This window comes from Alligator mississippiensis, chromosome 2 (assembly GCF_030867095.1).
Source record: "Alligator mississippiensis isolate rAllMis1 chromosome 2, rAllMis1, whole genome shotgun sequence".
NCBI lineage: Eukaryota > Metazoa > Chordata > Crocodylia > Alligatoridae > Alligator > Alligator mississippiensis.
Window position 1 is genome coordinate 180,231,695 of NC_081825.1, and position 26,874 is coordinate 180,258,568.

At 43.0% G+C, this 26,874-nt stretch overlaps 1 protein-coding gene across 1 annotated transcript in view; it reads left to right on the forward strand.

The window, feature by feature from the left end:
* Positions 1-26,874, forward strand: part of PTDSS2 (phosphatidylserine synthase 2) — a 79,877-nt gene that overhangs the window by 13,341 nt on the left and 39,662 nt on the right. The window contains exons 2-3 of the mRNA XM_006275057.4: positions 8,522-8,623; positions 26,466-26,548. Of these exons, the coding sequence (XP_006275119.1) occupies positions 8,522-8,623; positions 26,466-26,548 (185 nt within the window). The remainder of the gene's footprint in view (positions 1-8,521; positions 8,624-26,465; positions 26,549-26,874) is intronic.

Below are 26,874 nucleotides of genomic sequence, written 5' to 3' on the forward strand. Positions count from 1 at the left end.
TTTATTTCTTTTTATGCTTCTGGTATATAGTTTGTTCCATTTAAGTGCCTGCACACCAGACTGAAGAAAAAAAAAAAGCTATGCACTTACTGGAACTCAATAAAAACAATGCTATTTAACTACAGAAACCATATGGGGTGTGTTTTTTGACCTCCTTGCCTCATTTTTCAAAGCATCTTATACCTCTAATAGCAGCCTTAAATTGACAGGATCTAGTAAGGTCAGGGCTACTTTAGAAGCTCTCAAATTGGCCACATGTATTCACAAATTAAGTGGTAAAGCACAGTTGCAATGCAAAGTAGGTGATGGGTCCAAAGAATACTTATGCATTCAAGTGGTTCATGCACTTAACCAGTTGAAATATAAGCTAGAAGCAGAAGACTGGGACTGGTATTTTTTTTGTTCAGGGAAGTGAACTGTGCTTATCTGATCTGCATGTAAGTAGAGAACACAGTATGAACCAAACTCATGTAGTGTGCATTTTCCCTTTAAAATTATTTGAGATGTGTGTTTTCACTTTCCACAGGCTAAGAGAGCATAAGCCTTTGTTCTTATTTTCCTTAGTGCTTGCTTCTTTGTGGTTGTCCTTTACGATGTTGTTTCTATCTTTTGTAATATTCTAAAGCAGGGGTGTGAAATGGATGGCCTGTGGTGCTGCCCTGTCCGGTCCATCCCCTGGGCTATCGGTAGATCACTAGAAGTTGTGGAGTGGAGCCTGCCCCAATCTGGGGCCGTTGAGCCTCAGTAGACATGGCAATCGGCAACAGGAGGGAGCGTGAAGGCTGATACAGCCCTGATCATCCTCCAGCCACTTCACCTATCATCACTGCTGCAGCTGCAGCTCCTTGCTTGCCAGCCTTGCCACCCCCCTACTGGAGCTGGTGCCACTGCTACCATCATTTGCCAACTAGTACAGCTAGAGCTGCCACTGTTGCATAGAGTGGCAGCAGCTTCAGTTTTGGCACGGAATGCAGCAGGAGCAGGAGCTGTGCTGCATGCCCAGTGCCAGAACTGAAACTGCTGCTGCATGTCCTGGGTTGGAGCTGGAGCTGCCACCACCACCATGTGCCCAGGGCTGGTTCTAACCCACAAGGAGCTTCAAGGTCCAGATCTGGCCTGGGGTACAAGATGAGTATAACACCCCTGTTCCAAAGTTTATAGCACTCCTTTGGAATACCTCATTTTGAATATTCACAACACTTCCTTAAATTATCTTTATGGTATTCACATTTCTGGTTTCCTTAAACCCCAAACTTTATCTTGCATCCTCAGACCATTATGGCTGTTTCATGTGTAGTAACTTTATGCATAGCGTGTCGAAGCAAAGCTTTTATTTTTGCTCTGAGCAGGTAGGTTTGTGACACTGCGTTTAACACTAGCTGTTCTTGTCACTTTTTGAACACCACTCGTTCTACAGTGGAGAGAAGTCATTAGCCATGTTAGTCAGTGAGCTTTCATGTGGGACAGCCTTTTTTAATCAGATGCTATAAAGTTGACTGTGTTACCAACAAACACTTATGCTTCTGAACCAGTTAGTCTTTAAAGTACTAGTTAAAATGGCTAATGACTTCTCTTCACCATAGAAGGATTAGTGTTCTCAAAGTGACAAGCACCCTACCCTGCCTTTTACAGAAAGCCCCATAGAAATGACCCTCTTTCAACTGTTGAACTTCCATGTTGTGCTGAATTATTTGTGTCATTATAACTGCCTTTTGAAAGTTTGATACTAGAGACATTGAGCTTTAACCTCAGTGTGGAAATGGAGACCTAGCTGAAAGGGAAGTGATGAAAGCAAGAAAGGTATTGTTTTGCCTACTGAACCTTTCAAGTTTCAAGTAATGGCAGCGAAGCCTGAAGTTGGGGAAGACGGGGTAATGATGGAAACTGAAGCGTTGTGTTCTAGGAGATAACCTGTCATGTGCGTTTATCCAAATAAAAACATGCTGCTAACTAATATATCCTAATACATGTTTTGGACAAGCAGCTGATTTTGGAAACCATTGTCTTAAATGAGAAGAGTTGGTGACATGATTAAATTCCATTCTCTCCTTGGAATACCTTGCAGAAAGAAACTCTAATAGAAGAAGTGATGAAATATAAGTGGGAAATGATATGGAACCTTAAAATAAATTGCAGGGAAAGAATGAAGCTTTTCCCAGTGATCAAAATGTGACATGGCTATTTTGTCTTGTTTACAATGGTTAGCTATAATTAAGAGGCCTTTTTCTAGGTATCTGAATTAGATCAACTCCCCCAGCATCTTCCTGCATAACATCCGTTTAGGAAGAATAAGATTAGTTTTAAAACTAATATATTCTTGTAAAGTCAGACACATGACAACGAAATGAATGCTAAGTATATAATGTCTGGATCAGTTGGGTTTTTTTTCTGTATCCTTGAGAGAGAGGCTAGTCAAAGTGGAAACATTTGTTTCCAACAGTGGTCACCAACCTGTGGATCCAGGAGCCTGTTTTGGTTGATCCTGGGCTGGGGGACAGTAGGGTGTGTACTCATGCGCACACCGCCCCCAGCCCCAGCAGGTCAGTCTGCAGGAGGGAAAGGAAAGGGGGCCAGATTGAGGCCCCTGCAGTGAGTGACTGGCCGTGTGGCACAGCCAGGGGCAGGGAAAGATAAGTGGTGCCCCAGTCTGGCTGAGTGGTGGGAGGATTGGAGTGTGGGGGGCTCCTCCACAGATGCAGGGAGGGGCTCCTGCCCCTTTCTGCAGGGGTGGAGATGGCAGTGGCGGCTGCTGCTGCGCCTCAATCCCTGCTGCAAGCTGGCCATGTGCAGATATGTTTCAGCTAAGCAGTGGGGACTCGCGTGGGGGCAGCCCTGGTCCAGCCGGGTCTGGGAAGATCTGGTTGTCCAGGAGCCTGTGAGGGGGCTCCTGCCGCTGGAGTCCATTCCCTTCCCCCACCCATGCTCTGGGCACAGCAAGCAGCCTGCAGCAGCAGCCACCTTGTCCTGAGCACAGGTGGGGAGGGGGGGCTGGGCAGCAGCAGCAGTTGGCAGCCCGCAGCAGCAGCCTCCTCCTGGAGCACAGGTTGGGGGGGGGGGGGGGGGCACAAGCCCCTGAGATCTCCGGAGCCTGGGGGGGGGGGGGGCGAGGGGCATGGACCTCTAGAGCCTCCACTAGGCTGCATGCAGCGGCCTTCCAGATCCAGCCAAGCCAGGGCCTGATGCCATATTTGTCTGGCTGCCGGGCAGGCGTGGCTCAACGCAGCTGCAGCACAGAAGTGGGATTGGGCCTCAGCTGGGCCAGGTCTGGGACACTTGGGGTGGGGGTCTCACAGTAGGTCCTGGGGTGCCTTTTACTTCCAAAAAGTGATCTTCACCATAAAAAGGCTGGAGACCACTGGTTTACAAGAGAATTTTTCTTGAAGCCCATACGTAGAATTTGGTTATATTAAAAATTAAGAAAAAATTGAATTGTGATTTTAACGTCTAATATGTTGGTTCTCAACCTTTTCTAGGCTTGAGGTACCCCTCCATAACTCCTTTGAATTGAGTTGCACCTCATTTCAAAAACTAATTTATTTATTGTAGTATGTACTTCTTTATAGAGGAGCTCTGCATTTAAGGCAAGGGAGCAACCAGGCAGAGCCTGAGCCTACACTTATCTCTCTATGCCTGCTTATCTCCTTGTACCTGCTTTATCTCCCTGCACTCTGGCAAGTCCCAGCACCCTGGGTGAGAATCATTGACCTAGTCTAGTACATTGTTTCTGATCTGTCTGTTCCCTTCAGAATACAAGGGAGGACAGTATTAAATTATGAACATCTTTTTTAATAGTGACAAAGAGGATTGCACCTGCTTATGAGGTGCTGCGTATGCTTTCCATTGGGATTAATAGAACTCTCTGAGTGCTGGTTGCATTTTGAAACCTGAGTTCTTATAGGAAAACTGGTTTAGAGTAACCCTTGGCTTGGACTCGAACATGTTTTAGAAGTTAGTTAAATCTGCTGGATTTATTGCTTAAAGATGGCTGAGCTCTTACAACAGCCTGCATTTTAAGGAATTGAGCACAATTTAGGAGACGTGGTAAAAACAGAATAACTTTGTTCATATCCACATTTGACTAAATTGATTAAAGGAACTAAGTTTTGTTCAGAATCATTCTATACTGTGCAATTTGAAGTTTAAACCAAAGTTACTTTAAAGATTCAGTAGCAAACTTTGCTGTACAAATTTCAAAAGGAAGCTTTTAGACTACAGTTTGTTCTCAAATAGGTGGACTGTTTTTCATAGATTCATAGATGTTAGGGTCGGAAGGGACCTCAATAGATCATCGAGTCTGACCCCCTGCATAAGCAGGAAAGAGTGCTGGGTCTAGATGACCCCAGCTAGATACTCATCTAACCTCCTCTTGAAGACCCCCAGGGTAGGGGAGAGCACCACCTCCCTTGGGAGCCCGTTCCAGACCTTGGCCACTCGAACTGTGAAGAAGTTCTTCCTAATGTCCAATCTAAATCTGCTCTCTGCTACCTTGTGGCCATTATTTCTTGTAACCCCCGGGGGCGCCTTGGTGAATAAATACTCACCAATTTCCTTCTGTGCCCCCGTGATGAACTTACAGGCAGCCACAAGGACGCCTCTCAACCTTCTCTTGCGGAGGCTGAAAAGGTCCAGTTCCTTTAGTCTCTCCTCGTAGGGCTTGGTCTGCAGGCCCTTAACCATACGAGTGGCCTTTCTCTGAACCCTCTCCAGGTTATCCGCATCCTTCTTGAAGTGTGGCGCCCAGAATTGCATGCAATACTCTAACTGCGGTCTGACCAGTGCCCGAAAGAGGGGAAGTATCACCTCTTTGGACCTATTCGTCATGCATCTGCTGATGCACGATAAAGTGCCATTGGCTTTTCTGATGGCTTCGTCACGCTGCCGACTCATGTTCATCTTGGAGTCCACTAGGACTCCAAGATCCCTTTCCACTTCCATGTCACCCAGCAGGTCATTCCCTAGGCTGTAGGTGTGCTGGACATTTTTCCTCCCTAGGTGCAGCACTTTGCATTTCTCCTTGTTGAACTGCATTCTGTTGTTTTCTGCCCACTTGTCCAACCTGTCCAGGTCTGCTTGCAGCTGTTCCCTGCCCTCCGGTGTGTCCACTTCTCCCCATAGCTTTGTGTCATCTGCAAACTTGGACAGAGTACATTTCACTCCCTCGTCCAAGTCACTGATGAAGACATTAAAGAGTATCAGTCCAAGGACCGAGCCCTGCGGGACCCCACTGCCCACACCCTTCCAGGTCGAAACCGACCCATCCACCACGACTCTCTGGGTGTGACCCTCCAGCCAATTCGCCACCCACCGGACTGTGTAGTCATCCAAGTCACAGCCTCTTAACTTGTTCACCAGTATGGGGTGGGATACTGTATCGAAGGCCTTCCTGAAGTCTAAGTATACGACATCCACCCCTCCTGTGTCCAGGCATTTCGTAACCTGGTCATAAAAAGAGACTAGATTGGTCAGGCACGATCTGCCTGCCACGAACCCGTGCTGGTTTCCCCTCAGCATAATTTATCCTGCCGTGCTCTCACAAATGTGAACCTTGATAATTTTTTCAAAGACTTTGCCAAGGATGGAGGTGAGACTGACTGGCCTATAGTTGCCCGGGTCCTCCTTCCTCCCCTTCTTGAAAATGGGGACCACACTGGCCCTTTTCCAGTCCTCCGGGACTTGGCCCGTGCGCCACGAGTGTTCAAATATTCCCGCCAGTGGCTCTGCAATGATGTCAGCCAGTGCCTTCAGCACCCTTGGATGGAGCTCATCCGGGCCTGCCAACTTAAAGGCATCCAGTTCTTTCAAGTGACTCTGCACCATCTCAGGGTCTACGCATGGAAGTCTGGCGCCTTGCTGCTGCCTCTCTACAACCCCAGTGAGAGACTTGTCGTGCCCCTCGCTTAGGAACACTGAGGCAAAGAACTCGTTGAGGAGTTCAGCCTTGTCCTCTCTGTCCGTCACCAATTGTTTCTGCCTGTTTAGCAGGGGTCCTATTCTTCTCTGGGCCTTCCTTTTACTCCCTATATATCTAAAAAACAATTTCTTATAAAAAAATGTTTTTATAAAGCTTTATTTCTGGTCCCTGGTCAGGGCATGAGAATTTTCAGCTCAAAGTGATAACAGTAAAGGAAAAACAAATTTCATTTTGGGATGTCACAAACTTAAGCTTTTCACTACAATGCAGAATACTGTATACCTCATATTTGTAAGGCCTGAAATAAACAGGCATGTAAATGCAATATATGTATGAAAAATGAGGCATGACCAAGTACATCTGTCTCAGCTAGTTTGGTTAGTCATACTATGTTCTCAGGTGAACTGTTGCTAAAACTATCTGTATGTAGACATTAGTAAAACCTAGAAAGAATAACTAATTATTCCCAGGTCATCCTTATCCTGCCATGTTGATCATGTTGATCACCCTGTTTATCTGAATCCAAGATGACTTTGAATTTTGAGATGACCCACCCCCTCACAATTAGATTCTATACATGGAAAATTAATAATTTTCCATGTATGGAATATAATTATTGGAGGGTTATCTTAAATTTGCTGCTTCCCACCCATACCATGTCTATTGCTGCCCCCCTGCCTCTTGCCCCCTCCACATCCCTCATGAGCTTATTGCCTGCCCTGGGCCTATACTCAAATCTAAAACAAGCCCCGCCTCCCCCAGTGTCAATTGGAAGAGGAGAGCCCATGTCTTGGATTTGAGTACATGTGGTTCTCTTATGTATAAAGAATGAAGTTTGTCACTTCAATGACAAGTTCAAGTCAGGCTCTTCATATATGAACTTATAAATGTCCAGGCATCCTGGTTTTCTCTGATTTAAAAAAAAAAATCCCCAATTTTCAGTTTAAAAAAAAAAAAAAAAAAGTAATCATGAATCCTCATTTTTCTATGATTTACGTGAAACACTGCTTATATATATGTGGGATGTTTTAAGTAGGAGAAAACCAGGATCCCTGTAAATGTGTGATGAAAATGGATTTCATGCCAAGTAAATGGGCTCTGAGAGGTGGGAGATCTTTAAGATTGAGTGCTATAGTGGCATCCTTGTAGTAGTATATTATACCAGCATAGTTCTTCTGATGTGTATGCATCCACATTAGCAAAGCTGTGGTTTTTTTTCCTGTATTATACAGTAACAAACCCAAGAACAAGTTGCAGTGGTACAGTTCTGCTATCTTAGTTCTGCTGACAGAAGCTCCTAGTGTAGATTCAGCTGTTTTGGTCAGGGTTATGAAGATCTGTGTTCCCTGATCAATATGGAGACCATCTGTAGTGTAAGCTCAGCTTCAAATGACAGTCTGAACTCGTTCTAATTTTTATTCTAAAGGAACACATACATATTAGAGTTCCTGCCTGAGGGAACTCTGATAGTTGGGGGTGGTCCTGCTTTTGAGCAGGGGGCTAGACTAGATCAGTGGTTCTCAACCTTTTTTTTACCACAACCCGTTTGTAAACATTGACCACTGCTGCCCCAGTGCTCCTCACTCCTGGCCTCAGCCCCCCAGCCCGCCCCCCCCCAGCAACCTTCATTTTCTGTTTCCATGTACTGTTTCCAGGCAATATTGCTCAGCTCTTGCAGTGCAGCGTTATTAACTTTTAGTGATGGTAATGCAGATTCTCAGAATTGCTCAGTGAAAATGAGGAAGCAACAATGACCCTTAATTGTGTAGAAATTTTTAAAATAAAAGCTTCCTTTTTATTCAAGAATGTGTAAGGAATTTGTATCATGTTTCTTTAGAAAGTAAGCGCAACATTTCATCTTCAAACTACTGGATTTCTTTCTGATCTTTGAATAGAGACATCTTGATCTCATAATCAAATAAGATCAACCAATTTTGGTTGTCTAGAATGCTTTTAAATAGTAGACCCTGATGTTCTTAGGAAATCTAAAAGCCTAGAAGGGTTTTGTATCTTTCCCTCTTAATGTTTATTAGTAGTTTTCAGTCCTTTTCAGTCTTTCTCTTTTTTTTTTTTTTTTTTTTTTTCCCCTCCCTTCCAACAGAGTCTATGTAGGAGTTCAGTAAAAAAGACAGTTCACATACTCAGAGTACTGAGGAATTGGGAAAGAATGTCAGGTTTTGTTATCTGAAGTATTATAATAGGATAACATTTTTAGTAGATTTGATTTGTAGAAAGGATGCCCTTCACTTTGCCAGTGTCTCTGCAGATCCTTCAAAGTAAATTTTAAGGAAAAAACATAAGGCAGGCTTAAGACCTCTTAGTGATAGTCCTCTCTCATATGGGTGTGGATGATTGACTAGTCAATAAATTATTTTGTGCTGATGCTATATTCTCTGTTCTTTGCATTGTACATTTGTCAGAAATAGTAGCTGTGCAATTGTCAGAAATAGTAACATGAATTGAAAATGTAAAACTTGTTCAGTGTTGTTGGTTAGTTAGCTTTTAGCCTGGCCAAGAAAATATTCCAATATACTTGACTTCTTTTTGTTTTTCCTCCACCTGGCCTTCTCTTGTTTGAATGTTAATTTTTGTTTTCCCCCTAAACTGCAGGAGAGCTCACACCTTAACAGTCCTGTTTAGCCTCACTTGTGCACTGGGATATGTAACCTTGTTGGAAGAAACCCCACAAGATACTGCCTACAATACTAAACGGTAAACCTTTTTTAAGATAAATATTTTTGTATGGCATTAATCAGCATAAAGCTGATAAAAGTAAATCAAAATCTGGATGCTCATTAGATACAAGTATTTAAGTGTAACGTGTTGCTTACTGTGGTGAATAATATGTGCATCATGTGTACATGTAACTAATTACAAAACCTCATTGTACCAAGTTATGCTTCCCATAGCAACAAATTCTTCTTGGCTAATATAGTGAAGTCTGCCACTTAGATTTATCTTGTGGTATATTGTTACATGTGAATTATCTGAATTATTTGACTTGTACGTTAATGCAAAGTTATGTTTAAGGCTTTCATGGGGATGGGTATTTGGGCTAAATATAAACACGGGAGCTTATAGCTTAAACAGCAGCTCTTAAAAAATATATATGTTTAGAATGATTCTCTTAACTGTATGTTCTGTTGCCAATGTGATGCTGTAGTTGAACTGGTCAGATTGAGTGAAACCTCTCTTGTGTAACTAAAATAGCAAAAAGCATGGTTCACTCAAAGATCCAAAACTCTGATTTTAATGTACCCTGTAAGTCCCTTTTTTTTTTTTGTTTAAATTGACTAACTTGAAAAAATAAATGGTTTAATCTCCCGAGAGCTCTACATGTTCCTATTATGAGACATAAAAATAAATTAGAATTCTGGAAGAACACCAACCTGTCTTCTCTCTGGCGCATCTTATTTCTTACATATGTGAAAAGGAAAGAAAAGGGGTATATTACAACACTTCCAGTTAAAGTATCTAACATTCTCCCTGTCTCTTTTGAGTATGATTAGGAAGACATCTATCTAGAGATGCACCGATATATCAGTCCATATTGTATTGATGCCGATAAAAGGAAAATTGACGTTATCAGCAATTGGCTTTTTTTGGCTGATGTGTCACCAATAAATACCGTATGCATGTGCACAGCTGTAGCATGTATGTGGCCAGGAATGCAGCCCAGTGCCTTGGAGAGCAGCATCTAGCTGGTACGTCTCTGTGGGGGAAGGGGCGTGGGGGTGACAGATCGAGGCCTCCACCATGAGGGGGAGAGTGGGGCTGGGGCAGGAGCACATGCTGTCCAGCCAGGGTGGAGCAGGGCGCAGGATGGAGCCACGAGTGGCTGAGTGCAGCCCTACCCCAGTCCCCACCCTGCCAGAAAGAGGCTGATGCAGCCCCCTAGTCCTGAGCCTGCAGAAGCAGCCTATCCTTACCCCATGGCTCCATCCCATGCCCCACCCAGCCCCAGCTATGCAGTGCCTTCCCCTACCGTAGCACCACTTCCTCCTTCATCACGGGGGCCTTGATTTGCTGCCCCCCACCCCAATCTCTTTCCCCCCAATAGATTTTCTTGCTGGATGCTGCTCTCCAAGCTGCCTGGCTGCATATCAGCAGTTGGATCGGGATTGGCCAATATGGCTGGTTAATAATCGGTCATTGGTATTGGCCCAAAAAACCTTTATCAGTGCACCCCTGCATTATCAGGTATAGTAGATTCACAGTGTGTCATTTGCACTTGCTGGTCATTTCACGTGTTGGTGTGAAATACTCAACTGATCACTGTGGTAGGTCAGAGTACAAGAACCCAGCCTGGAACTGAAAAATACTGTACAACCTTCAGTACCTATAACTAGCAGTACTGTTACTCAGTTGTCACAATAAAGAGAAACTAGGCAGTGGAGGGAGCTGAGACATACTTTAGAACAATGTCTCCAAAAATAGAGGGGGGAAAATACTTCAAGGAGGAAGTGATGACAAATCAAGTGTGTTGGGATACAAATATAATAAGGTGACTTAGTGGAATATTTTATTACTGTGATAATGGTACTAATCTCAGTAATAAGATCTGGAAAGAAATTAATCATCAAAATAACTTTCTTTTCATCTCAATAGGAGAAGATTTTTTTGATATGGGAATGTTATTTAATGTCTCAACTTGAATCCATTATTAAAATAAGTTAAATTTATGTGGTAAGGAATTGAATACTCTGTGTTTCCATCTGGAGTAAGGAACTTTCTCCTCAAACTCTGGAACTTCTTTGAAAAGCAGAAAGTGTGAAGAAAGCAGGGTGTGTGAAGGGGCTTTCAGATCGCAGTCAGGTGGTACAGGCAGTCCTGAGACTTGCGTCACAATTGGTTCTTGAAAACCATGTCTTAAGTCGAAACATTGTAACTCAGAACTGATTTTTCCCATAGGAAATAATGTTATAAATGGGGGATTCGTTCCTAAATGAAGGCCCGATACCCTATTGTCACCAAAAATAACCCAGAATTTGGTACTCAGTCAATTATAGATGAGTAATATAGCTACATTAATGTATTTATTCTGTAAATAGCAGTCATTGATTTGGAAGGATTTCTTTGAGATGACTTTGCTGGACTTTTTGAAGGGCTCTTGGTTGGACTTTTTGAAGGGCTCTTGAATGTAGTCTTCTCAGGAGTCTTGGCTGCAGGTTTTTCTGGAGTCTTGTCTGCTTTCTTAAAGAAAGTGTCCAAGGAAGTCTGGACAGATGTTCTCCAGGGAGATGGGCGATGCAGCGAACTTGTTTGCTGGTGTGGCTTTACATCAGATCAAGCATTGTAAAGTTGAAACTGATGTCAGAAAGTCAAAACAGGGTGTCAGTTTATAAACATTGTAAGTGCGAAACATTGTAAGTTTGAGGACTGCCTGTATCTTGCACTTATAATGGGGTTCAATAATTTAGTATATGAGCTTAATACTTGTCCCAGAAGCTTTCCCTGATCCACTCCCTTTTTTGTTAGGGAAAAGTAACTAAGACTATTGATGGTTTTGCATACTCTTATAGAAATGAAGTCAATCACACATGCACCCAGCAACCAGTTTTAAAGGTATCTTAATGTCAGGAGGACCAGGTCTCAAGTGGAAAAACAGTAGAGATTCTATAAAAACTGTTGCTAGTAAATATCTTTTGTACTGCTCAGTAACAATTGTACATCTTGAGGGTGGCTAACCTAGGGTGGTTAAGCTTTATAACAGGCTACCCAGAGAAGCAGTGGAATCTCCATCCATGGAAGTTTTCAAGAGTGGATTAGAGACGCACTTGACTCTAATGGTTTAATCAGGAGGTTAGACTAGATGAGTGGTTCTTAACCTTTTTAGACTCAAGGTACCCCTCATTAGACTCAAGGCACTCTTGGAAAATGCCAGCTCTTAAATTTCAGTCATTTTTTGACTACCAACAAGTAATAAAGCAATTCTGCTGTTGTAATGATCTCAGAAAGATCACAACAGGTTAGAATATATTTGACACTCTGGATTCCTATCTCTGGGTTTATCTTGTGACTTGTGTGTAGGTGTTTACATACCTAACAATGCTAATATTGATTGCCACCCTGCAGAGCCCTTAAAAGGATCTCATGGCACCCCAGGTGCTGTGGCATCTTCGTTGAGAATCACTAGAGTAGGTGGCCTCCTGAGGTCCCATCCAGCCCTACTTTTCTATGATGTTATGACCTTCTGCCATTTAAATATCTTAATTAATCTTCTGCCACTAAATATATGGTTGCATTTTTCTTGAAAGGTCATGTCAGTAAGTGGATGAGCACTGATCAGTGTACATGCACTGAGTGGGACAGTCATTTTGTAATGCACTCCTTCATTTTTATTAAATGAAATAATTAAAGCTGCATGAAGAAGTGTTGTGTCACTAGAATAATGGACTAGATAGTAATGTTGGATGGCTAAATTTAAGGTATCAGGAAGCAGAAACTGCATTCTAATCTTATTTCTTTCATTATGTTTTTTAAGTTATTACTATTTAATTTGATATTAGATTAATTGCTTCATCCCTTTCCTATCTAAAATTTCCACTGGTCTGTACAGTGTTGCATGTGAACCCCATCCTCACAGAAGAAAAGGGTTGTGTAGATGACTCCAGATACGATTTAAATCCTTTCCATTAGCAGCAGCATACACTAATCTTCCTAAGTACAGACAGGCAAATTGGTTACCCCCATTAGTTTCATAGCTTCATAGACGTTAGGGCTGGGAGGGACCTCAAAGATCATCAAGTCCAGCCCCTGCCTCAGGGGCAGAAAGTCAGCTAGGGTCAAAGGATCCCAGTAAGGTAAGCATCCAAATGTTTCTTGAATGAGTCCAGAGTAGGTGCCTGCACCACTTCTGGAGGGAGTCTGTTCCAGGTCTTGGAGGCTCGGACAGTAAAGACATTTTTTCTTGGGTCCAGCCTGAAATGGTCTTGGAGGAGTTTATGACCATTGATCCTTGTTTTACCTTGGGGCGCTCTGGTGAACAGATGTTCTCCCAGATCCTGATGTACCCCGTTATGTATTTATAGGCAGCCACCAGGTTCCCCTTGAGCCTGCGCTTTTCCAGGCTGAAGAGTCCCATGGCTCTCAGCCTCTCTTCATAAGACCTATTTTCTTGCCCTTTGATCATGCGTGTGGCTCTCCTCTGGACTCTCTCAAGCTTCTCGGCATCCTTCTTGAATTGAGGAGCCCAGAATTGGATGCAGTACTCCAACTGCGGCCTCACCAAGGCCAAGTACAGTGGAAGGATGACATCCTGAGATTTACTTGAGAAGCATCTGTGGATGCAAGCCAGAGTTTGATTAGCTTTACCAGCTGCGACATTGCACTGGTGGCTCATGTTCATCTTGTTGTCAGTCATGAACCCCAAGTCTCTTTCAGCAGTGATGCTAACAAGCGTAGCACTGCCGAGCCTATAAGCATGCTGCAGGTTTTTTTCCCCCCTGGTGGAGTACCTTACATTTCTCGGTATTGAATGTCACCAGGTTTGTATCCGCCCACTTACTAAGTTTATCCAAGTCAGCCTGGATCACTAGCCTGTCCTCAGATGTAGATGCTATGCCCCAAAGTTTAGTGTCATCGACAAACTTAGCCAGTGAGCTTCTGACACCAATGTCCACATTGTTGATAAAGCTGTTAAAGAGGATCGGTCCAAGGACAGAGCCTTGGGGGGACACCACTGGTCATGGAGCACCATAGTGATTCGCTGCCATCTACCATTACTCTCTGGATCTGACCTTGGAGCCAATTCCCCAGCCATCAGACTGTGGTGTAGCCGAGGCCACAGTTGGACAATTTTTGATCAGTTTAGTTTTGTTCTCTGGTGGCAGTCCCTGGCCCTAGTGTAAGTGCAAGCAACCCCCATCAATACTGATGGGTTCCTGAAGCCACCTAGCCTGGACCAGACTGGGACTGTGTTGTTCCAGTCTGCAGTTTATAAAGGTTGCCAGCCCCCGCCCTAAGGCCTCAGAGAACAAAACTAAACTGATCAATCAGTGGAGGAGACAAACCCCACCCTGTTCTGACAAATGTACCTGGACTAAAAGTTAATAAAAGAGAAACATAGTACGGCAAATGTAGAGGTGTTAGTGACTGGTAAAAGACCCCAACAGCAATGCCCTCTGCCTTCCCCAGTCTCTCATTCTTCACTAAAATTAAAAATTGTCCAACTGACAACCTCTCCAGATTCCTGAATCACTGTGGCTGTCCTGAAACGTGCTCCCCCCTCCCCTTTATCCCCCCACAAGGAAAAAACCAGAAATCCTCACTGGAAGAAAAGGCTAAGAGCCAACCAGCGAGGCCCAATAGAGAGACAGAGGCCTAACTGCTTACTGGGGCTGTTAACACACATTACAATCAAAACTGTAGGTGGTCATGCTGTAGCTTTATTTATAATAATAATTGGTGAACTCCTAACCTGCATTTTAGCCAAAGCATAATGAACTTCTAAATTCTACTAGTACGACCGTGAACTATGAGGAACAAAACAGGGCGTTCAAGTTAAGCACTGGCAAACCAGTGGCCAGCAAGGAAGAAACAGGAGATCCTCCCTTCCAGAAAGCACTTACTCACAGTGGGATAAATCTCTTCTAACTGACATTTTTCCAGGACCATAAGGAAACTGGGCTGAACTGGTTTCCTAGGGCAGAGTGTGGCAACATTTGCAGGCTGCTGGATCAGGCCTGTGGAGTCCTGTCCATGGCCATACTGGGGCTGCACCATGATGAGCTGCACTAGAACCAGGCAGATAGAAGCTGTGCCTGCATCACCACCACTTCTTTCTGACCTCCCACTCCCTGGCTGCAGCATGAGCACAGCTTCCAGCTGGTGGGAAATTGATCTGGGGCCAGCTAGCTTCCAGATGCACCTGTGTTGCAGCCAAGGAACAGGAAGCAGGAGCAGCAGCAGTGCAGATACAGTTTCCAGATGCCCAGCCCCAGCTCAGTTCCCCAGGAAGCTGCACCTGTGCCACAGCCCAGGAACAGAGGGATGCAGGGGCAAGAAGTGATGGCGGCACAGACGTAACTCCCAGTTGCCCAGCCACAGCTCGGTTGCTCACTGCCTGGAAGCTGTGCTTGTACTTCAGCCGTGGAAGGCAAGGGTGGGGCTGAGAGAAGTGGTTTCATAGATTTTAGGGTTGGAAGGGACCTCAATAGATCATTGAGTCCGACCCCCTGCATAGGCAGGAAAGAGTGCTGGGTTTAGATGACACCAGCTAGATGCCTATCTAACCTCCTCTTGAAGACCCCCAGGGTAGGGGAGAGTACCACCTCCCTTGGGAGCCCATTCCAGACTTTTGCCACTCTAACTGTGAAGAAGTTCTTCCTAATGTCTAGTCTAAATCTGCTCTCTGCTAGTTTATGGCCATTATTTCTTGTAATCCCCAGGGGCACCTTGGTGAGTAAAGCCTCACCAATTCCCTTCTGTGCCCCCGTGATGAACTTAAAGGCAGCCACAAGGTCGCCTCTCAACCTTCTCTTGCAGAGGCTGAAGAGGTCCAGGTGCCCTAGTCTCTCCTCATAGGGCTTGGCCTGCAAGCCCTTAACCATACGAGTGGCCCTTCTCTGGACCCTCTCCAGGTTATCCACATCCCTCTTGAAGTGCGGCACCCAAAATTGCACGCAGTATTCCAGGTGCGGTCTGACCAGCGCCCAATAGAGGGGAATTATCACCCCCTTGTTTCTGTTCGTCATGCATCTGCTGATGCACGATAAAGTGCCATTAGCTTTCCTGATGACTTCGTCACACTGACGACTCATGTTCATCTTGGAGTCCACTAGGACTGTTTTTTTCCTTGTGGGGGATAAAGGGGAGGGAGGAGTACGTTTCAGGACAGCCACAGTGATTCAGGAATCTGGAGAGTTTGTTTACTTTTGTATTCATTACTTTTATTATGCTTCCTTAATCTGGAAGTTAATGCCACTGGTGTGTGGGTGTCTCCAAGATTTGAGTCGGCCAAGTTACAACTGCAGCTGCACCATCAGTCTCTTTTGTAGTATATGCACAGATATAGGTTGGATGAGATGACCAGAAATATGGTGTTGACTGGCTGCACTGCTTTCCTTTTGGATTTGGTGTGCTCCTGTAGGCCTTACATAGGTCCTTAAGTAGCTGGAGTGGAATTGTGCATTTTGCCTGCTGTGGATCACCGTCTCTGGGGACAAATTCCTTGCATACCAACCACAACTTTTTCAGTAGATCCAACTACTTTTGAACTTTGTAAGAGTATCTGGATAAGACATGTCCGTTGATTTAAAAACAACTTCAAAACAAAGTGTTCTTGTTTGTTGTGTGTTGTTTTTTCTTTTTGTGTTTTAGCCTCAACGTATAAAATGCCACAAGGGAAGGGTATGAAATACAAGTTCTATACCAGTGATTCTCAGCTGGGTGCCATGGCACCCTTGGGTGCTTTGATTTTTTTTTCAAGGAAGCTGTGTGGGTTCCATGCAATGTTAGCACTGTTTGTTGTAGAAAACTGTTTCACCAAGAGATTTCAAATAGGAATCCATAATGTTAAAAGCATTCTGGTGTGCTCTTTCAGACTTTTTTACAGTAGAAGAATTGGTCTGATATTTTTCTGTACTCAAAAAATGAGCGAAAACTAAAAATCGGTGTCTTGAGTCGAAAAAGGTTGAAAAGCACTGTTCTGCACACATACATTAGCTAAGCTTAAGTTCCTCTAGTGATAGTTTGGTTAGCTCCAGCTTTTTCTCCATCTAAGTTAGAACTCAAACTAAGACAGGAAGTTATGAAAGCGGGACAGGTTGTTCTATCATGGCAGCTTTTCACTGGTACCCTCTGAACCCTGTCCTAGGTCACTCAAACATCCTCCCATTTCTAAGGCCTCTGAGGTTAAATCTCCTTTTCATCCTAGGCTTGTCCTTGGGAAGATTAACCCATTCTAGCCTGGATGGAGCCATACACATGCCTTTCAGATGATACTATCTTCCCTCCTTTGAAGCTATCTATGTACCTGTTGCTTTTTGTGTCATTGTTTTACCATTCTTACTTGAAACTTTAACCACCCCTTTACAGCCTCCTTTGTCTGTGTGCATAGATTTAGATTGGGCACCAATACAACACTGATCAAAGGAACCAGGAACTAACCTAGTAGTCACACAGATAATGTGTTCTTCCCAGTGCTTCACATGTGATTGTTGGGTCTTTTAGCTTGCCTTAGGTCACCTTGCTTAATTTAGGCTAGTGCTGTTCTTGTTATTTATGGTGTTGTCTTCTGTTCCTTATACTTCATAAAATCTTGCACTGCTTAAGGGTGCTACTCTGTAAAATAATGTTATAGGAGCAATTGCCTGACTAAGGAATGCAAGAGTTTGTTCATTATTCAAGCTGCATTTGGAATCTGTAGCTGTCATTGTTCAGTACTTAAAAATAAAAATGGTAAATAAAACTGTTATCCTGACAGTATATTGCAGGGGTAGGTAACATTTTTGGCCAGAGTGCTGAAAAATTCACAATATCTACCTTGTAATGTGCTGGAGTGCCAGCATGCCAGAAAAACAAAAATGGGGTGGGGGATACATGGCAAGACACACTGCGTATTAATATAGTTAATCATATAAATGTTGCTTCATTTTTTTTATTTTTTTTTTTTTTTTTTTTACAGTAAATACCAGGTTTTCTAAAAATCCTAAACCTGGTGGCACTAAATAAAACTTCATATACTACCTTTTGTTGTTGTGTTAAGCAAGTGGTGATGAGAGAGGGAAAGAAAGAAAAAAGGGAAGAAAGAGAATAAAGAGAACCATACACATACACCCCCAAACACAGAGAACCAGACACATGTGCATGCACGCACACGTGCACGCAGAATCACACATGCGTAAACAGAGAACCAGACACATGCAAACACACACAGAACAGACACATGCGCACATACACACACATCCAGAACCAGACACGTGTGCATGCATACAAACAGCCCAGGGCATGCCACAGCCCCTGTGCTTCCCCCTGGAGCTGGCTCCTGGGTTGCAGCGTGGCCGCTGAGGCCCTGCCCTAGAGCCTGCCCATCAGCCAGCTGCCTCCTCCTGGGGAGATGCCAGGGAGCCTTGCCCCAGGGCTGCAACTGTGCTGCAGTGGGAAGGAGGCAGCACAACAGGCTGGGAGGGGAGGGGAGTGGGGGCAGTGCAGTCCCAGCCCCACTGCTCTCACCTTCTGCTCTCCTTGACCAGGTGGCTCTGATGCAGCTGCAGCAGCCACGAGGAGCCAGGGAAGTGCTGCTCTGGAACCCCGGCATCAGCTCCGTACCACCTGCGGGTGCATGTGAGCCTCAGAGCAGATGGCAGGGGAGGGGCCTGAGGCAGCGCAACCCCAGCCACTCCCCCACTGTCCGCTCTGAGGCATGCATGCACTCACTGGTGGTACAAAGCTGAAGTTGGGGGCAAGTGCTGAGGGACCGGCAGGGGAAGGAAGGAGCAGAGGTTTAGTTTCTTGCCCCTTGCCATGGTGGGGACAAATTTAAGATGACCCCCCTATAATTAGATTTTGTGCATGGAAAATTATAACAAATTTATAATTTTCCATGCGAGAATCTAATTATTGGAGATTCTCTTAAATTCTGTCAACTTGGATTATGATTATGCTGCTGTGGCATCAGACTATCCTGTTTTGCTGCCCAGAATGTACCCCTTAGGTAACTAAGCACTTCTGGGCCTTTCTGGAACAAACTCTATTTGCTCTACTGAAAACAGGAACAAATCAATTTGCAGCTGGAATCTTAACCAGGCAGGAACAGCAGGAATGAACCTGCTTGTACTAACAGGGGAGTACTTGTTATTGTCCTGCTGGTATTTTTTATCTTGTGCTTTACTCTAATGGGTATTGAGCAAGATTAGCTAGTTACATTGTCCCAGACCTTCTGAATATTTGTGTTAAAGGGAAGCCTGATGCTAGGTATGTAGTAGGCCTCTTTTCTTCACCAGAGTTGGGGGTTTGGGGGACTGAGAAGGATGGTGTTGAATAAATTGGCAATTTGGAGTTTGCTTTGTGAAAGTATCTAGTCTTTGAAAGGGCCTGGTCCAAATTTTGAGGCTTATTAAACATCAGGAATACAGCCAAAAGTAGTATTTAGGAGGGAGAGGTGCAAAGTTACAAGCAAGGACTAGCATTCTGTCTTCCCTCCAGAAAAACTCTTTTCTGTATGTGGTTTTTCTCTCGGTTATTGTTTAGCACTGAAGGGAGGCTCAGGGTATATCTAAATTGTGTCCCTGGTGTATTTCAGCGGGGGGTGTCCTTCAGCTTGCCTTGCTCCTCTTTGTATGTGCCAAACCCTGGAGTGTCTTATCTCTGGCTTGATTGAGAGTAGCTGTTGGGAATGCCTCTGGAGCGGCTTCACCACCACATTTCCTGCTCTGACAGACATGATTAGGATGTGTTTGGGGGGCATCCTTCCTAGGGCAAGCAAAGGATGAGGTATTGATGTGCCTTGAGCGATGAGACCCTGATAAGTAGGTAGAGGTTTCCTTTGCTTTATGCAGTACATGCGTTCCTGGAAAACGGAGCATAAGTTGAATGCACATAAAAGGGGAACCCATTTTACAATGTAACACATAGAGATATGTTCCAAGACTGTACTGCCCCCCAGACCCATTTCTACCACTTTTACAAGGCAGTTTTGGTATTCGCCAACAGCAGACAGTACACATAAGCACAGGGTGGTGGTGAATGTTACCATAATGGGGATGGCAACTACAGAAACACGTGTCGCAGACAATGAGCAAGGAACACAGATCCACACAGGAGACTATATTTTTGCGTGTGTAGCTCCCACTGTGCACTGCACAAAGCAACTGACTGCAGGCTTCCACCATGTCAATCGCATAAGAGTGAATTTACCTCGCATATAATGAATCTTTGGTATAAAAAAGGTCATCTCATAAGAGCGAATTTACACATACAGAACCTGCATAAAGTGAGGGAAACCTGTATTCATATACCAACCTCAGCATCACTTGGTCAAATATAGGCCATGTTAGTAATGGCCAGGGAAAGTTTTCTTAGAGTGCTTGTGATGCTGAGCTTTTGAACGGCATCTATCGTGAAGGTTCGGAGAGAGGATGTAGGTATGGGTGCTGGTGTGTGCCCGTGTTCATGCACATGCATTTTCATGTGAGAGATACTGAACTGCCTTTAACTCCAGTGGTGGTGTCTTCAAAATAGTTGAGCAGCTGTAATATGACTTGTAGAGGTGTCTTGTACTTGTGGCTTATAGTGGACTTCTCTGTACACAGCTGTCAAACTGGCACTTCTCAACAGCATTGGTGGGAGTTTTTCCCTCTCCAAATTAAGAGAAGAGGGAAATGTTATGCTTTTGAGTGCTTCTGAGGGCTCATTTTGGCTGATGATGCATGTAAGTGTATTGCCAGTGCGCTTCTATCCTGACCTACTAATCACTGCTATTTTGGTTTAACAGACCAGATTGCACTTATATAGCAGCAAGTTTTTAATTTGAGTGCACAAACACAAATGAATTTGCAGACATTTTAGTGCATTCTTCATAAAGAACTGAGTGATGCAATATTACATTTTACATACAAAGGTGCTGAAGTACTAGGAGGGAGTGAGATTGTGGTGCCATCAAATTTGCTTGAAGTCAGATGGTGTAATGGTTTAAAAAAGACTGTGTAGCTCTTAAGTCCAGGAACTGTGTGCATTCTTGCCCTCAATAGCCCTTGTTTTCCATACTGTTGGGAGAACAATACTGGTATATGCTAGGAAACATCCAGCATTAGCGTAAGACTAATCTCTCAGACCACTCTGGCTGCTGTTTTTTGTGGGTGAATCAGCTGATGGAATGAATTAGTTGCATAACCAAATCCTATTCCCAATATCTCAGACAAGTAAACGTGAATTCCGAAACCTGACGTAGCTTTTGAATGCTTGATTATGAAAAAAATGCTTCTAGGTTATATGCTGTCTATGTAGCGTGTAAGGAAGGTAGACCTCCATCCCCTGCTGTCTACTTGGAGCATGCTTGAGAACCTATATACCTGTGTCAGTAACTTTAAATAGCTGCATACTGGTGGTTGAAGTAGTGACTGTCAGTTTGCTGTAGTGTCCTTCTGGCAGACATTCAGCTCCAAGGATAAAATAAAATTGTCCTCTGTACAGGAAAAATCTTTGTGGAGGATAATGAAGATCATTGCAGCTAGTAGGCATAAACTGTGCACAAAATCATCGTTTCTACTGCCCTGTTTTAGTCAGTATCCTCTTCTGATCAGTTTAATTCTCTGACCAAGGAATGCAAGGTAAGTAGCTCTAAGTGCTTTAGTGTCTTGTTTTCACATAACTTTGTCGGTTGGCACCTCTAATTCTGTGAGGGAGTTGAGACCAAAGTAGCTGATTGGTCTGTTGAGTCATTTGTGTCCGTTGCTTTAGTTTGCTCTATTACTCTGATGAGAAAACAATGATTAACCCAAATGAGAACAGGAGGTCAACCCAGTCTGTCCACTAGTTGATACATTTCTCTGTTTATTTGCCATCTACAGCTGGGTGTATGCCCTAACAGTTTTACTGTGTGTGCTGGCAAGTGAACACCAGGCTCCTTTTCTGGAACACACAAAGAGAGGTGAAACGTTTCAAAATTTATATGTGAAAAAATTAAATATAATTTAGTTTTGTTAGACTCCCTGCACAAGGCCACCATGTTATAATCTGATCATGTCATGCATGCTAATAGATTAGGTCCCATTGATGAGCATTTTCAAATGTCTTATCTTGTTAGCTGAAGGACTGTTTGTTCTGTTGAAACAGCGTATCTTATCATTAAGGTGCTTGATTGGCATGAGCTCCACATCAGGTTAATCTTTTCCGGCAAGTGTCATACCTTGGGCTGATAATGGAGGATGATGGAGGCAAGATAGGACAAGGATACATCTACAAAAGCATATACTTCTCTGAAAAGGTTCTTTGGGTAAATGTGCTATCTTTTATTAGACCAACTAAATAATTGGAAGAATTGTTCTTTGCAAGCTTTCAGGTACAAACACCCTTCTTCAGACACAGGGAGACTATGTTGTTGCTTTGTGCCTGAAGGAGGGTGTTTGTATCCAAAAGCTTGCAAAGAACAGTTGTGCCAACTATTTAGTTGGTCTAATAAAAGATAGCACATTTACCCAAAGAACCTTGTCTGCCTATGTCCTTAGACCAACACAGCTACAACCAAGAACCCCAATATGCCTTTCTGAACCATTTAGTCTCTAAGGTGCCACGCTGGCCCGCCTTCTTTAGAGGGAAGAAATGCTTTGAAGGCATTCCACATGACATCTAATACAGACATCCAAAGTTAGGGTTTCATTGACTCTTGCTGTTATACTGTAGTAGTCAGCCCATTGGCAGATCAGGATTGTAAAGGACTACATGCTCATTTTTTGCCTTTCATACAAATTACTCTTTGTTTAAATGAGTGGTTCTTTCAACTTCCATATTGTTACTTTTAGAACATGAATGGACACAAGTCTCTGGTGGCTCTTTGCAGCTATATAGTAGCCTTTTTCTATCCCCTCTTCTATCCCGTCTTCCAAGCATCTAATAAAAACAGTTGTGTGCCTTTTTAGTAACTTGAATATAATATATTGGGATACCAAATCATGATTCAAGTCATTAAACATCCGTTTCTCAGATGTCTTTCTCTACCGTGGTTTTCTTTGAACTATATCCTTCAATCACAGCTCCAGAGATGGCAAAAAACAGGTGTCATAGAGTACACAAGCTGATGCTGTTTTAACCACTGCCATGTAGACCTACTCATAATTTTTAAAAATCATGACTATAAGATTCAAGCTGCCAGTGTTCCTGTTTCACAGTTGTTGATACCACAGATAGATTGTACCATTGCTGACGCAATGAAGGGAAAGTGGGGAAAAAAACAGTACACCCAGGCGGAGGGCAGGGCACAAGGCCTGTGGAGTTTAAAACCTAAGAACAAAGGATGGCATGCGGCCACATGCACAGTCTCATCTCATTGTTTTGTCTCTCTGAATTGGCTCTTTTAATAGCAGTGTTGTCTTAGTCTTGGTAAAGTGGTTGCTGTATTCCATTTTGTATTCTTATTTTTTTTTCTTAAACATCATTGAGCGCTAAAATTATTTTAATGACTGTACTTCAGTATTTTGTTGCAGGTATCCAAGAAAATACATAAATTAGCTGGTCTCTAAGTTAACTATGTCAGTTGCTTTTTTGGTTTTTTGTTTGTTTGTTTTTAACCAACTATCTGAAGCCTAATCAAGCCTTTCTTTCATTTCATGATAAACCAGAAGGAGAATAGCAAGAGGGTGCAAGCTGGGGGCATTCACTGAAGGTTCAGGCTGCCTTGTTACACTGTGTAGCATACTGTACAGCAGGGTCATGAGCAAACTTTAAAAACAGATCAACAAAATTAATTCTCATTTAAAGCAGAAAAATGTGGGAAATGGTGGCTTTTCCCTTGCATGCTGGCAGAGTTCCAGCCTGCAGGGGGCTGCTTGGGCCCACCCCCTGCCGCACAGACCCATCCCCTGCCCTACAAACTGGGTCAGGACTGGCCACTGATGTTTACAAATGGGTCCTGGTACAAAATAGGTTGAGAATCACTGCTGTACACTATACTGATATCTAAGACAGAAATGTGAGCCTGGGGAGTATCAGTAGCAGTTCTGCCACATGGGTTTTTTGGTGTTGCATAATTTCTTGCACCTAGCTGCAGTTTAAAAGAAAATTGTAATCAACCCTACAGCTGATTTTATTGCCGTCTGCTATTAAAATAGATTTTATGCGCAGGTCTGTACTGTAAGGCTCCACAGCAGTTATCCCTTTGATGACATGAAGGAATCACTTGGAATACTTAGTTCTGGGCTAAACAGAATGATAGTAAACAAGGAAACTTGCATCATGGCATGATACAAGTACTGAGTCAGTTTAGATGTAAATACGCAGTCAGGCAGTGTTGGAATGTGTGTGACATGTAAGAGCATAACTCTAACGGAGAAAGAATATAATTGGATTATTTGGGACCTACTAGATTGTAAATGCTTGGTTTGTCTTTAGAGAGCTTGGTAAGAAAGTTATGTCTTGTATCAAGGGGTGGCAAAAAAAACCCTGCAACCTCCACTTAGAAGATGTTGGCGTGCCAGGGTCGAATGGTGGAGGAACCACAAGGGGCCCAGTCCTTGTTGTGGCAGTTTAGCCCCAGCCCTTCCCCACCAGGCCCCTTGAGTGAGGCACCTGTGCAGCTGCCACCAGCGGTGAGCCAGGCTGGGGCTCCAGATCCTGGTGCAGCCACTTGTAGCCTTGTGGCTACCTACTACAGGCAGCCTAGGCTCTGAGCAGGCTCCTGCCACCTTCTGTGGAACCTGAGCTGCTTACAGCAGAGCTTGAAGCCTCCTTATTGCCTGGGATCTGTGACTGGTGGCAGGGACCTGCCCAGAGCCAAGCTGTGGTACGCTGAGCAAAATGGCTTCATGTGCTATACTCTGGCACACGTGCTTGCAGTTGCTGACCCTTGCCCTAGATCAACAGTTTTGTTTAGTAACTGTCCCTAGTGTGTACCTGTAACATAAATCTGCACTGCAGCCTTGCAGGCTGTGAAAGGTGATTGGTCCCGTGTATTAATATCGGTTGATATCAATTTTTTTATTTGTAAAACTTCTAACTTAACCATTTTCTTACTCAACTTTAAATCAAACTTTGCTAGTAGTCAAGTCAGGTTGCAAGTACTCCATCTACTTCTGCGGGATCTTCTTGTCAAATATTTAAACATAAATAATTTAATATAGCTGCTTTATACATGCTAATATCTCGCACAGGTTAAAAACATTTATAGAGTCATCAGACACTTCCATTATTTGGAGACAGATTGCTGGTGTAAACCTGATGTCTGAATAAGAGTAGAATCATCCTCAATTCTCTTTCCCACAAATAAAACCAGCCTGTTTATAGGCCACATACTGGGGGAAATGTATTAAGGCCTTGTATCGTGGAATCACAGTGATTCTCAAGCAAACACCCCAACAGGTACTGTATTACAGTAAAGTATCAAAGCTGCATTAAAAACTCTAATGCAAAATATTGTCTTCTAAACTAACATACTACTATATACAGATTTATAGTATATATGGTGCTTGTACTATACTCATTCGGCACAAAGTTGAACTTTATTAATGGTCCAACCTTGGTTCATGTGGTAGCAATTAACTGACAATCCTCAGCCTATGCATACAACTACTTGATCAGTTGTTTTTAGACTGGTCTGAATAAAGTTACAACATTTTTACTTAAAGTCCTTAAAGTGAAAGGGTGAAATTAAAACTGACAAAGTAGTGGGGCAGTCATGGACATATTTGATAGATGTTGATTATGCTTTGTAATGGTGTAAATTTTTTCCTTCAGTCTAACTGATTAGTGAAAAATCTTTTAATTTGAGTTTATGCAGTGCCTGTTACTGATGGCATGCTGATTGCTGAATATCCTAGGATAGAGAGGTGTAAGGTAGCAAGGTGGTGGATAATGATATTCATTTCATTTGGATTAGAGAATTTACTTTTCCCTAACTTCAAATAAAGTTACCATCCTGGACAGGTGGTAACTGCTAAAGGTGTTGGCTCTTCAGGACAAAGTTAACAGGTCTTCTGTAGTTCTAATTTTTTAATTGTTATTATTTATTTATCATTGAGCAAAGAGGTGTCAGTTTTTGCAGTCATGTTTTAAAGAATTGTATTAATCTAAATAAAGTGAGGTGAAACTTCATGTACAGATTGTACTCAATGAACATTGGAAGTTTTCAATATTCATTTAGTTCTGTAGATTTAGTGCCTTGAAGTTGTAACATTTGCTAATTTTTAAAAAAAATCTGTAAAGCAGGGGTGTCAAACATATGGCACATGGACTGGGTCTGGCCTGTGGAGCTGTATGATCTGGTCTGGGGTTTGCTGGTGTGCCAGTGCCAACAGTAGGAGAAAACTGTTATCCAGAGTTGGGATTGGGGTACTGAGGTTGGGTCCATGGGATTGTCAGGAGCCTGACCTTAGTTATCTTCCTCCAAATCGACTTTATTGCTGCTTTAGCAGCAACCAGACACTCCCAGTACATTGTATGCTGCTGGTTTAGCAGCAGAATGGGCATGTCCTTAAAATATCCTCACGTGTTTTTTAGGTTTACTACACAATTCTAGTTTACCCTCCAAAGTTTTTTCTGGCAGAATTTTGTGTTTACTTATTCTCAAAGGTTCTTTTTTAACTTCCTGGCTTTTTTTCAGCTGATTTTTTTTTTTTTTTTTCCAAATACCATTAGCCCACAAAGAAGGTGTTAAAACTTCAGTCATCTTTTAAATAATAGCCACTGTTAACCTAAATATAGGGCTTAATACTAGTTCCCTTACAATAAAACTGTAAAAAAAAAAAAAAAAAAAAGGTTCTATAGGTGTTGTTTAGAGGTTAACAGGGGTAGAAACATGATGTCCTTGGCCTTAGAAGAACTGCAGTTTTAAATTATTTCATGGCTTTGGGGAGGGGAGGTATAGTCTAAATGTATACTGAGAGTTTTTGTTCTTTATTTTCAGAGGTATAGTTGCCAGTATATTGGTTTTTCTGTGTTTTGGAGTCACTCAAGCTAAAGATGGACCATTTTCAAGACCTCATCCAGGTAATTTAAGTCATTTAAACTTTTCAAATGTCTGGCAAATTGCTGACTTTTTACTTCCTTTAGCTGCAGTGTACATAATATTAATATGGCATTTATCCAGTTATGTTAATCCCATAGCTTCTTCTTAGTACTGAAAGACCACCTTTGTAATCAATAGATATTTCCAACACTACATAATTTATTTATAATTTAGAAACTTAAAAAAAAATTATAGAAAAATAGGACTAGAGGTCAGGAGGTCATTAGTCCAAAACCTTTGCTCAAGGCTGGTTCATACCTGTCTAAACCCTCTCAGCCAAGTGTTTTTGTGCAACTCATTTAAAGAC